This window comes from Protomyctophum bolini (genome assembly GCF_963924005.1).
Source record: "Protomyctophum bolini genome assembly, chromosome: 23".
NCBI classification, from domain to species: Eukaryota; Metazoa; Chordata; class Actinopteri; order Myctophiformes; family Myctophidae; genus Protomyctophum; species Protomyctophum bolini.
Window position 1 is genome coordinate 22,487,627 of NC_137884.1, and position 13,795 is coordinate 22,501,421.

The 13,795-nt window shown below is 43.6% G+C and overlaps 1 protein-coding gene across 2 annotated transcripts in view; it reads left to right on the top strand.

The window, feature by feature from the left end:
* Positions 1-7,892: 7,892 nt before the first annotated feature.
* Positions 7,893-13,795, top strand: part of syn3 (synapsin III) — a gene marked incomplete at both ends in the record, with an annotated part of 70,996 nt that continues 65,093 nt past the window's right edge. Inside the window, 2 exons of one of the 2 annotated variants that reach the window (XM_080757885.1) lie at positions 7,893-8,075; positions 8,364-8,590. In XM_080757885.1, coding sequence (XP_080614011.1) covers positions 7,896-8,075; positions 8,364-8,590 — 407 coding nt within the window. The remainder of the gene's footprint in view (positions 8,076-8,363; positions 8,591-13,795) is intronic. The other variant, XM_080757884.1, reaches the window with a different exon arrangement.

A 13,795-nucleotide genomic window follows, 5' to 3' on the forward strand; every position in this document is an offset into this window, starting at 1 on the left:
ATTGGCTATTTTCAATACTTCTTTAAACATTTTGTTTTCAAATTATGGAATTTCTTGATTTTTTTTGTTTCTTCGTGAAATTTATAGCCAGGCCTACTGATTTTTTATTATTATTTATTTTGTATTAATTCACGAAAAAAACAAACATTGTGTGAGTGTTTTATGCAAATGTTTTCATATAATAATAATAGTATAAAAAATTGAAGAAATACCCACTGTTTGGGAATTAGGAAAGCAGTCAGTGCATTATTAGGGAACTCGCCTTACCCAGCATGCCTTGCGGCATACACAGCGAGAGGGGCTTGTCTGGGAGGCTGAGCTTTGATGCAGGGAGCATCAAACACCGACACACACACACAGGAGAGACAGCCGAGAAAAGGTAAATAAAATAAATAGTAACATCTTTGTGTGTTCATTCTCTTCACTAAACGGCGGACAGAACAGAACAGGGCAGAACAGAACGCCAACACAGCGCGACGCTGTGGAAACGTATGTGAATATGCGGCTGCTTTCATGGCTTGTGCGTTTCTTTAGTTTTATGATAGGATAGAGAAGGGCCATCATCATCACATCACACCTCCTCCTCCTCAGTTAACAGTCAATTAGAACCGTTAATAATCAGGACATTTATTGCTGCTGATATTTGTATAGTATTATTATTATTATTATTATTGGACCAACGCCAACATGCAACAGCCTTGTGGTGTCTGCTGCAGTGTGTGTGTGTGTGTGTGTGTGTGTGTGTGTGTGTGTGTGTGTGTGTGTGTGTTTACACAGCTATAGGGAGTTTTGTGAATGGATCTTATTCTAGGATGATGGATGGATGTGGGTGGGGGGTGGGGTCTTCTCTCTGTGTGTGTGTGGCTGCTGGTCTACTGTGTGTGTGTGGCTGCTGGTACACTGTGTGTGTGTGTGTGTGTGGTTGCTGGTCTTCTCTGGGTCTGTGTTAGCCCCTTTCGGGACCCTCTGTTAAGCTCTTTCATCGTTTCCCCATAGGGTCCCTGATCAGTTCGTAAGCACTCAATAGGACGCAGGTGTACATACGCTCCGTTCACGCCGCTCTGCGCTCCGCTTGAGTGGCGGTGAGATGTTTCAAAGATGCATACAGCGGCTATAGGAGACAACGGAAACGTGGGAGGAATCGCATTAAGAGCCGATGCCGCTAAGTATTTTTTCCCCCAGTTTTGGCAGCTCTGAAATTCTCTCTTCCTTCCTTCCTTGACTTCCTTATTGACTTCCCATTGTACCGCCTCCCGCACCGAGACTGGCTAGCTGCGACAGAGCAGATCAGAGGCAGGAACGTAGCTAGCCACTCTCGGTGCGGGAGGCGGTACAATGGGAAGTCAATAAGGAAGGGAGGAAGAGAGAATTTCAGAGCAGCCAAAACTGGAGAAAAATAATATTAAAAATATACTTGACGGCATCGGCTTTTAATGCGATTTCTCCCACATTTCCGTTGTCTCCTATAGCCGCTGTATGCATCTTTGAAACATCTCACCGCCACTCAAGCGGAGCGCAGAGCGGTGTGAACGAAGCGTATGTACACCTGCGTCCTATTGAGTGCTTACGGACTGATCAGGGACCCTACGGGGAAACGATGAAAAGAGCTTCACCGAGGGTTCCGAAAGGCGGCTACGTCTGTGTGTGTGTGGGGCTGCTTGTCTAGTGTGTGTGTGTTGCTGGTCTACTCTGTGTGTGTGTGTGTGTGTGTGTGTGTGTGTGTGTGTGTGTGTGTGTGTGTGTGTGTGTGTGTGTGTGTGTTCCCTCAGCCATATCTAATCTCAGTGGTGCAGTCAGGGGTACATTGTTGTCACCTGCGGTTATTATCATCATTACCTGATTCACTGGTTTTCTACGTTTTTCATGTCAAGGATTGTTTTTGTTGTATTCTGCATCTGAGCCACGGACCACCATTTGATGACATTTAGCCTCTCAGACCCAAAACTAAAGAATATTTTTTTGCTGTTGTCACTGTATTTGATGTTGGTATATCCATTAGGAGAGATAACCGTTAAACGTTGATCAAAATAACAATTCTTCTACAGTCTGTAATTGTTTAGACTTCTTGTACATTTTTACTAATGCAGATGTTTAACAAAACAATTACTCTTGAGAGTGTAAAATGAAACCAAATGGTTTCAACTGAAGAGGTAAAATTCTAAAATCTTATGGTTGTGGCTATATCTGTATGCAGAAATTCTTTCTTTAACTCTTAAAGGGATTATTCAGAATTCTTGTAACTTAAGCTGTATGAAATAGTTGCCATTATTATAGTGGTTGCAACTGTATTAATTGCATGAGTCCCGTGGTGAGAGTTCTGCTCTGGTTTGGTGAGATATTAAAGGGATTGTGACATTAAAAAAAATGTTTTGGAATTGTTCTTATTTTTTTTAGGTTTTCTAATCTCAATTGCACCCAAAAAACATGAACTTTTAACATTCAGTAGATTTTCTGTGATCAGGGGTTTTCTGGCTCAAACAGGTGCTCTGATTTGCCGGCAGTTTGTGATGTAAGATCCTGCAAATCCCATATATGTCAATGGGATTTGCCAGCAGATGTCACTGTTTTCACTGTTTTGCCTGTTTTCATTGTAGCTCAAAAGGCTTCCAAACCCCAAAGGAAACTTCAGACCACAGAAAATCCACTGAATGTTCAAAGTTCAGGTTTTTTGGGTGTAATTGAGGTCATAAAACCTAAAACAAAAAACAAAAACAAAAATAAATGAAAATGAATGTCATAAAACCTTTAAGTAGTTCCGGTCATTTTGTGGGGGGGCACAGGGGGGGGGGCACGCATTAAAAGTAAATTAATCCACAAAACTAGTGTAATTTGTATTGTTGACCTATTTCTACCATATTGTGCAACTTTCGTTCATTATTTTTTACCCCTCTATCACACGGAACTATGTTTTTTTTGTGTCCACTACGCCCATATAGTTCCACGTGATAGAGAAGTCAAAGTTGAACGGAAGTTGCACTAATATTTTAGAAATATTAATGATACAACAAGAGAATGACAGCTTGGCACGTGCGAATGCAGCCTTGTATCTAACTAACTAAAACTACGTTTTATTTTTGTAGAAGAGGCAAACTAACTTTATGCTGTTTGCTTTGATTGAATAATTGAACACACGTGTACGTTGTACTATAGATTTGATTTGGGTGTGTTCTAAATAAAGTGTTAGTGTTGATTATTGTGTATTAATCTATAGTAAACTAATACTATTACACTAAAAAGGATAAAGATGAAGGGAAAATAAACCTTTTTAATATTACAATAATGTACTACTGTAATAAAGTTTACACATACAAACAAGTTACACAATAATCAACACAGACACTTTCTTTTAGAACACACCCAAATCAAATCCTATTATGGCGTGCATGTTCAATCAATGATTCCATCAAAGCAAACGGCATAAACAATATTAGTTTGCCTCTTCTACAAAAATACATTTTACAAGTTCTAGTACACTTGTAACATACCGCACTACTCTACTTTCCCACCACGGAGTAACCTCGCATCTCGGACGACAGTCGAGACGGGCAGTGTCGGTATAGGCCAATCACAGGCAGGCGGGGGTGTTACCATGCCTATGCTCGGACGCAAACGAGATCCACGCCTAGTTATGATGTCATACTATAGCAAATAAAGCACTATGAAATATTAATTAGCCAATCACTGGGCAGAAGAGAAGAGAGGATTAGCCGATCACTGGGCAGAAGAGAAGAGAGGAGTGCTTTAGCCTTAGAGATGCTCCACAGGTCTTTGTCGTCGCAGCTCCTTAGACTACTAATACTTTACATTTCTGTTATTTTAAATGTAAACACCACTGTGTTGGTGGTGTACTAATGTGTTGAGCAATGCTTATACTTTGTTCTGTTAACCCCAACGGCTTAACCCATTTAGGCCTGACGTCGAAATTAAAAAATAAATAATCCTGACAGTTTTCTGAAATACCTCATGTTTCTGTATCAGTGGTGCTCAACCCTTTTCATGTCAAGGACCCCCAAAACATTATATGTAATTATATCCGCAGAAAATGTGTTGTTCCAGGGACCCTCCCAGTAGCAAAGATTTGAGTTAAAAACGTTCGTCTGAAGAAATATATATTCCAAATTTGCGCCACATTTTCACGATTTTTCAAAAATAGCAGACCTACAAGAGCTTGTAGATCTGCTATTTTTCCAACAGCTAAAGCATAACATAATGCTTAAAACACCAAAAGGGGTTCCTGCCCGAAACGGCTTAAAGATCTTGCGTTGTGCACTACTCGTAATGCAGAACGGATTAGGAATGGAATGCAGCGTTCAAAGTTCTGCTATAACTAAATAAAACCACAGGTGTCGGTTTGAAAGGGAAGCTATTTTAATCTGAGCAGAAACGCTAAGTCACTCATTAATGAGGCGTTTGTTTTGTTTGTTCTCGCATGACGTGCACCGTTGGTTTAATTGAGTCGCCGACTGTCAGATCGTTGATCACACTGCTGGGCCTGTCAATCACAGACTATATAGGCCTGGGCCTGTCAGTCAGAGCAGTGGTTCCCAAAGTGGGATCCGGGGACCCCCAGGGGTACCTGGGGGAGTTCCAGGGGATCCCCAGCTAAATGATAGTTTAGAACCAAATTGGTCTGTAACTCAGTGAGTGTACAAATGGAACCAATTTGTTCCATTTGTTCACTCTCAGAGTTAAAATAACATTGATTTTATAATATAAATTGGGGGTCCCAGAGATAGAAATGCCATTAAATGGTATCCGTAGACTAATGTATGTCAAACTGGGGGTCCTTGAAATTAAACTGGTTGAGAATCACTGCTAGAGCCGTAACAATCTTCTCTTATATGGAGGTCCCTGGCATATCCTTTCTAATGGGGTTCCGTGGGCTATTTAGTGTCAATTTGGGGGTCCTTGACATGAAAAAGGTTTTGTAACCACTGAATCAGAGACTATAGAATCAGACACTGGGTCTTTCACCTGCCATGGATCTGTCAATCACAGACTAGAATCGGACACGAGGATCGGATCAAGTTTTACGGCATCGTCATAATCGCTTGTTAGTTTGTAAGCTTGTAGAGCAGCTATCATTTTGTTGTGTACACTCATTAAATATGTCAGTAATTTATTATATGTTATATATTGGTGTTATTTGTCATATCTAGCCAGTGATATTAGTATTAGTGATACTAATAATCATTGCGTGGATAGTTGTCTCGTCCCTCTCGATTGTTCGATTTTAATTTTTTCATATTTGAATACTGGGCCCTGATTGGTTACAGCGGCTCCACTAATAACTTTGGGCCTGTCTAGAGTTTAGCCCACAGCTCTCGTTATCAACGTCGTTACAGAACGGTGGCCGTTCAGGCCTGACGTTGAAAAAAAAGGCTTCTAAATCATGACAATTTTCTGAATGATTTGAGGCACATTTTAACGATTTTTCGAAAATGGCAGACCTACAAGTTCACTCGCTGCCGCACTATGAGCTTGTAGATCTGCTATTTTTCAATAGCTAAATAGCTAACAACATAACAAAAAGGGGTTCCTGCTCAAAATGGGTTAAAAGAAAAAATAACAACATATTTGGAAGAAAAGGCTCTTCCTATCCTGATAAACCCGATGCGATGTTTGTCCGTCAGGCCTGACTGACAGTGACGGAACACTCCCCCTCCATCCCCCCCTCCCTCCCTACCTGCGGGGGCAGCGGTGTGCTGACACTGTCTCCGCTGTCTTTTAAAAAGAAGGAATACAAGGATTTAAAGAGAAGGAATTAAGAAAGGATTTAATAGCCTGAGCTGTGCAGAGTGGGAGACAGGCTGGAAAGAAATAACCAATATGTCAATTTGAAGCCATGATCATCTGCTTTCACATGACATGAAGAAAGAATCCAATGGCTTACTGTGTGCGTGTCAAGTATGGTCACATTTTGTTGAAGTTACAGCAGCTTTAGACACGATGCCATCCTGCTCAGTAGAAATGCACTCTCATCCCTTCCTTCCACACAACGTTTACTAAAGCAATTACCCTGTTTTAATTACCCTGTTTTAATCACCCTGGTTTAATCACCCATTGTCTCGTCCATCTCATCCTCTTGCATGTTGGTTGCTTCTCTGCAGGGCGATTCCTTTTAGGCGAACTCATTAAGACCTGGAACGCATCTGTGTTTTATACTTTAGCTGTTGGAAAATAGCAGATCTGCTAAAAAATGAAATTAGCGTGCAAATGTGGAGGTGTGTGCAAATCTTTAAATATATATTCTTTCACAGCTAACATTTTTCACTCAAATCTTTGCTTCTGGGGGGGGTCCCTGGAACAACATATTTTGATATGGGTGTCTGGCGGCCAAATTGATATAATTCTGGGGGTCCTTGACATGAAATAATTGAGTTTGAGAACCACTGATGTAGGAACAGGGTTTTCAGAAAACTGTCATGATTTACAACAGTGGTTCCCAAACGTTTTCATGCCAGGGACCCCCAAAATGACATGCATTATTCTGCGGACCACCATTTAATGGCTTTTTTACCTACATTTATATTGTAAAATCAATGTTAATTTTTGAACTCTGAGAGTGTACAAATGGAACCATACGGACACGTTGGGGTCTGTTTGGTTCCATTTGTACACTCTCAGAGTTACAGACCCATAAGGGTCCATTTGGTTACAAACTATATATCACAAGCAGGGTGGAGAGCCTTCACATACCCAGTGGAAGTCGGGTGTAGAGGCTACACTGGAGCATCCACCCAGCGGCTACTAAAGTCCCTTGGGATCAAAGGCTCCAAGCTGAAGAATGCCCTCAAAGTCCTGGCAGAGGAGGCAGAACAAGGAAGCTTCTGGTTATGGCTCAGGAGAAATGACAAATCGTGGGGAAAACAAGGAGCGTAGACAGGGGGCAGTAGGGAACCTTTCCTGCTGCTATATTCCACCACCCTGAGATGCTGTGGTATGCGGTCAGCCCACGCCTGACTCAGGGAGATGGACGTCCCTGCCATGCATAGTCTCTTGGGACTCATTCCACAACCACAAAAGCAATAACACTGGGACAGAGTGTGGGGAGAACAAGGATCCTTCCGCTGGCTGCAGGGGGCGGCAGGGAGACGGCCCTGTCGCTGCTCCACCACCCAGAGATGTTCCGGGATTAAAGGAGCCAAACATCTGTGAAGGGTGGCTCCCGGCTGATGACCCTGCAGCCAACACCATGGCACCGTCGGAGGTGCGTCAGGCAGAAATGCCCAGCAAGTCTAATCACTTGTGCTTACATCTAGCTTGGGGACCCCCTGGAAGTCCCTCAAGGACCCCTGGGGGGGTTCCCGGACCCCACTTTGGGAACCACTGATTTACAAGACCTGACGTGTCTTCTCTGCTGTATACATGTTGGTTCTAATGGCTTACTGTACGTAACCGTTGAGCTTGTTATGTGTGGTTTACTCTGTGATTATGTGACGTTCATGCTGTGGAATCGACTGCTGTGTCAATGAATCCTGCTGGATTTGAATTAACTGATTCAGTTAAACTGAATCAACTGCTGTGTCACTGAATCCTGCTGGATCTACAAGGCTGGCATTCATTCAAATTAGAGGTGCTCCAACCAACTCCGATCAGGTTTTTTTGAACCGATCATCGATTGTTTTTATCACGATACTGATCTTGTGCATAAGGGGACAAATATAATTATTATAGTGTGTGTGTGTTTGTGTGTGTGACTGTGTGTGTGTGTGTGTGTGTGTGATGTCATAGGGTTCATTTAATCATTTTCAGTCTTGGGATTTTTTTTTGGCTGACATCTTATGTCTCTCTCTCTCTCTCTCTCTCTCTCTCTCTACCAGTCTTCCCTCTCCTCCTCCTCCTGTCCTGAACAACAACAGCGGTAACGACAGCGCCCCCTGCAGCCTGTCAGCATGAACTACCTTCGCCGTCGCCTGTCGGACAGCAGCTTCGTGGCTAACCTCCCCAACGGCTACATGACGGAGCTGGCCAATCAGAACCCCCCCCCCGGAGGCCCCGATAGCCCCGCCCCTCCTCCCCGTGGCCACACCTCCACCTCGACCCCCGCCTCCCCGGCAACCGAGAGGCGACAGGTAACTGTTTTAACTCATCCATCGCCACTATGTTTTTTTTTTTGCCCAACGTTATACACGTCTGAAAAAGACGATAAAGACGTCGTTGGCGCTGTGGGAGTTGCTAAAAAAGCAGTCAATTAAGTCGTTGGCAGACATTGACATTGAGTGCCGCCTGGTGGACAAAAGTGGTGGTGCTTTGGGCGCCGGGTGTTTTCAGGCTATTACACTAATATGACTCCGGTTTTGGCTTCCATCTTGAATGCTAAAGTGTTAGCGTTAAAGCTGTGATTGGTTCTTCTCCTGCAGCCCCCCAGCATGATGCCGGGCATTACCCCCGCCTCCTCCTCCTCCTCGGCCCCTCCCCCCTCCTTCCTGTCCTCGTTCTCCAGCGTGGTGAAGAGTGCTCAGATGGCGCAGAGCGTGGCGGGGGCGCACAAGGCCAAGGCAGCTGCGGCAGCAGCCGAAGCAGCAGCCAAACCCGTCATACGCAAGCCCAAGATCCTATTGGTCATCGACGACCAACACACAGACTGGTGAGTTCCTATTGGGTCTAGAAGTCCCAAAATGTGAAAGCTGATGTGATTTTATTGTGAAGGGAAAGGTTTCTGAACGTCTCAGCCTGCATATTTCCATGTGCTGAAAATAGCTAACAACGTGTGGTAGACGCGACGCGTTGTGAGCTTGTAAATCTGCTATTTTCAGCATGCAACACGTCGTACGTTTTTGTTGGTCGATGCGATCATGTATATGTAGCACACAGCGCTATACTCCACGCAAAATAACAAGTTAGTTAGTTTAATTTATTGTCCACGTGTGGAAATTTGTCTTCGGTCTCAACAACAGTAAAAAACAAACGGTTACAACAATAGCAACAACACTTATACAATTATTTTCTCATGGCAAAAAAGTGCAGGACAACACAGTGGCAAATACATTGGAAAAACAACAAATCTAGCGAGACATGGTATCATTTAGTGCCTTAATGGCATTTGGGATGATGGATTTGTTTTTCAACGTTACGGTTAGCTTTTGGTACTTTGTACCGTCTACCAGAGGGAGTGGATGAAAGGAGGTCATTTGCTATCTAAGCTATTGGAAGCTATTTTTCGGTGGCACTCTATGTTGAATCAGACATGCTCTGTGTCTGCTTGTCTCCAAGCTTGTTTTAAGTACAAAAAAATAAGTGTATTTGTATTTTTGTCCTAATATTCTTATTTATGAATACGTTTAGGCATTGATTATATAACTATCAGTGTTTATTATTTAAACAACTAGTCTTTGTGTGGATGTGTGCACATGCATTGAGCCTGTCAGAAATGGCAAAAAACAAGTGATTTTTAGAAAGTAACTGAGTACATTTATTTAAGTACAATTGTGAGGTATTCATACTTTACTTGAGGCATTACATTGCAGTATTGATACTGTGTTTTTGTAGTTGTTGCAAATGTTCAATCGGTGTGTAATTTGCACAGTATGCAGAGTCAACACAGGAGACAAATGTATTCCTATATGATAATATATGTCATTTTCACAGTACTTTACAGTTGAACTATAGCTAAACACAGATACCACTTTTCATTTAATGGCATGGAACTTAATGGCTCTGCATGTTTTCTGTGTATTTGATTTAAAAAAAACACACAAAGTTTGTCTGCTACAGCAAACAAACCACCTTTTCAGACTCCATCATGGCCCATAGCACTAAAGGTCATTACACGCATTTAAAAAAAAAACAATTGAAGTCCATGCAAGCTTCCACATCAGTGGCGTTTTCGCTCTTTATTTGGTCGCTCTGGTGTCGTATTTTGATTGAGATTCGCAGGCGAACTGCAACATGCAATATTTCGCATTTTCAGATCGCTTATTCAAGTAGAGAGAGAGAGAGAGAGAGAGACACACGTGTTTGAGAGAGAGATGTGAGAGAGATGAGAGACGGACGTGTGAGAGAGAGATGGACGTGTGAGAGAGAGAGAGAGCTCACAGTGCGCCGTTGCGTCAACTGACTGACTCTACACTACAGTTATAGACCCATAACGGTCTTTTTGGTAACTCAGAAAGTGTACAAACGGACACTAACATGCTACATAAAGCATTGTGATCGGATGTTAATGGTATGGTCACATATATTCTAGTCTGATATGTCACATGCTACATAAAGCATTGTGGGTTTTTTTAGCTTGCTTCATAGGATGTTAATGGTATGGTCACATATAAACCCCTATTAAAATATCCAGCAAGTGGATTCATGAATGAATGTATATAGACAATATTTTAGGCCAATAAAATGTCTTCCTTTCTTTTCTTCCTTCATTCCTTCCTTCCTTCCTTGTGTATAATGTATCCTATCTCATTGATATGTTTTTCTCTGTTAATTGATTGGATTGGATTTGCCCTCTTAATTTATCTCACCGGATTTCGGCATGCGAACATAATTGAGCTCAGCACATTGTTTATGCCACATGGTGGCGCTAGAGTATAAGCTAAACCACCCAGCCCTTCTGTGGGACGTTGAGGTAGTGATGTGGCGTGTTGAACAGCAGATGGTGCTGTCTGACCCATTCTGACCTGAGACCAGATTCTGCTAAATGTCCTAAAATATATAAATATAAATCAAATTTCTGAAAAACCCTATGTTTCTGTATCAGTGGTTCTCAAACTATTTCATGTCAAGGACCCCAAAAAGAAAAATATGTTGTCCCCCCAGAAACAAAGATATGAGTTAAAAACATTTGCTGTGAAAGAATATATACCGGTATTCAAACATTTGCACACGTCTTCACATTGCTACAATCTACAAGCTCGTAGACAAACTGTATATATGATGTTTTCGGGTGACAGTACAGTACAGTACAGTACAGTACAGTACAGTACAGTACAGTAGAGAGACCCCCCGGGGACCCCCACACGGTCGGTCACTCGGTCATTTCTCGACCGTTTCGGACGCGGGGCGCCTCGCCGAAACCGGGCCAGCCTCCTGGACCCATTACTGTGTGTCTGGATGTTCCGGGGACCGCCAGATGATCGGCCCCTTTCTCCGCGCTCCAGCCGCCAACTGGTACTCTGAAAAACACTCTGAAAAAAGAGATTTTGTCCAGCCCCGGTGGTCCCGGACAAAAGGTTGGATGGAGGGTTGACTGCTAGCGTAACGGGAGGGATTGGGTTAAAAGCTTTGAGGAGACACAGATGTGTTCCACTTTTAAATGTTATAATTCCCTTCCTTCCTCAGTAAAAAGGACACAGCGGGACTGATAAGCCACTGAGTTCAAAGACTCAGGTGGAGGAGTGGAAAACTGTAAACGGTCTTCTCTCAACCCCCCTAGAGAGGGCAAACTGTAAACGGTAGCTCAACCTAGAGAAGACAAACTGTAAACGGTAGCTCAACCCCCCTAGAGAAGACAAACTGTAAACGGTAGCTCAACCCCCTAGAGAAGACAAACTGTAAACGGTAGCTCAACCTAGAGAAGACAAACTGTAAACGGTAGCTCAACCCCCTAGAGAAGACAAACTGTAAACTGTAGCTCAACCTAGAGAAGACAAACTGTAAACGGTAGCTCAACCCCCTAGAGAAGACAAACTGTAAACGGTAGCTCAACCCCCTAGAGAAGACAAACTGTAAACGGTAACTCAACCCCCTAGAGAAGACAAACTGTAAACGGTAGCTCAACCTAGAGAAGACAAACTGTAAACGGTAGCTCAACCCCCTATAGAGAAGTCAAGTACTTGTCCAACAGTGCAGCGGAATGAGAAAGAAAGATTAGTTGAATTTGATTTGATTTATTGAATTTGTACACAACAGGACACACTGATGCGCTGCACAGAGAGGCTTCAATTATCATTTCAACGTAAAACTTTAATATTTCATTGGTGCCGTTTAGAACCCTGGTTTAGAACCCAGAGTTGGTGTCGAAGTGTCCTTGACCAAGACACTGAGACTCAGGACTGATCTCCTCCTGGGCATTCCAGAGAAGAGGCAGTGTATCTCTGGGGTAACCCTGCTCTCCTCTGACAGACCCCCCTGGCCCCCTCCCTCCCCCCAGCCCCCCCTGGCACTGACTGAGGCACAATGGTGGCACACAGCTCAGTCTCTGCAAGCATCACTGCCACCAATCCTTATATTTCTCTCTCACACACACACACACACACACACACACACACACACACACACACACACTCTCTCTCTCGTGTCCCATTGGTGGCATCGGGCCTTGCCCACCTCTCAGAGTGGCATGCATTGTCGGTTTGTTTTGCACTACGAGCACGGTGGGCAGGGCTCGAAATTAACTTTTGTTTTTACTTGGTAGCCCTGGTGATATCTATGTAAAGGTGTGTGTGAATGGGTGAATGTAATGCACAATCTATGTAAAGGTGTGTGAATGTGTGTGTGAATGTAATGCACAATCTATGTAAATGTGTGTGAATGTGTAGTGTGAATGTAATGCACAATCTATGTAAAGGTGTGTGAATGTGTGTGTGAATGGGTGAATGTAATGGACAATCTATCTAAAGGTGTGTGAATGTGTGTGTGAATGGGTGAATGTAATGCACAATCTATCTAAAGGTGTGTGAATGTGTGTGTGAATGGGTGAATGTAATGCACAATCTATCTAAAGATGTGTGAATGTGTGTGTGTGAATGGGTGAATGTAATGCACCATCTATGTAAAGGTGTGTGAATGGGTGAATGTAATGCACCATCTATGTAAAGGTGTGTGAAGGTGTGTGTGAATGGGTGAATGTAATGCACCATCTATGTAAAGGTGTGTGAATGTGTCTGTCAGAAGCAGCCGAGGGTAACCCGCGTGCACCAGCCAGCGCCCGTTTTGCTACAATCGACCGTTCTTATCCCACCGCAGCATGCATTAGCAGCGGCCCCGGTCCGGTCCGGTCCGGTGCTCCCAGTTCTATGTTTCGGTCGCAAACTCGCAGAGATACAAATTCAGGCGCATTTGCGACCGAAACGGTCACAATCCCGAGCCCAGGGTCGTCCCATTCCGTCTGAATGACATGAGAATGACGGGATCACCTTCACCCCATTCAACCCCCACTCAGCAAACTGTATTTACATCTCATGAGGGGTTCACCCCATTCAACCCCCACTCAGCAAACAGTTTTTTCATCTCATGAGGGGTTCACCCCATTCAACCCCCACTCAGCAAACTGTATTTACCTCTCATGAGGGGTTCACCCCATGATTCAACCCCCACTCAGCAAACTGTTTTACCTCTCATGAGGGGTTCACCCCATTCAACCCCCACTCAGAAAACTGTATTACATCTCATGAGGGGTTCACCCCATTCAACCCCCACTCAGCAAACAGTTTTTACATCTCATGAGGGGTTCACCCCATTCAACCCCCACTCAGCAAACTGTTTTACATCTCATGAGGGGTTCACCCCATTCAACCCCCACTCAGCAAACTGTATTTACATCTCATGAGGGGTTCACCCCATTCAACCCCCACTCAGAAAACAGTTTTACATCCCAACACGTCCCCATGAGAACAAGATGAACTTGTAGCCATAATAAAGCAAAACGTTCTGTCTGGATCTATGACTCGTATGCTTCCTATTAGTGGCACATCATGGAAGGAAGGAACATGTTCTCATGACAAAAACAACCGCTCTGGATTCCACTCCATGCTGTTTATATATAGTGTGTGTGCGTGTTCGTGTGCGTGTGCGCGTGCACGTGCGTGTGTGCGTGCATATGCTTGCCCCAGAGAGCCGGGCAGTGTGAATG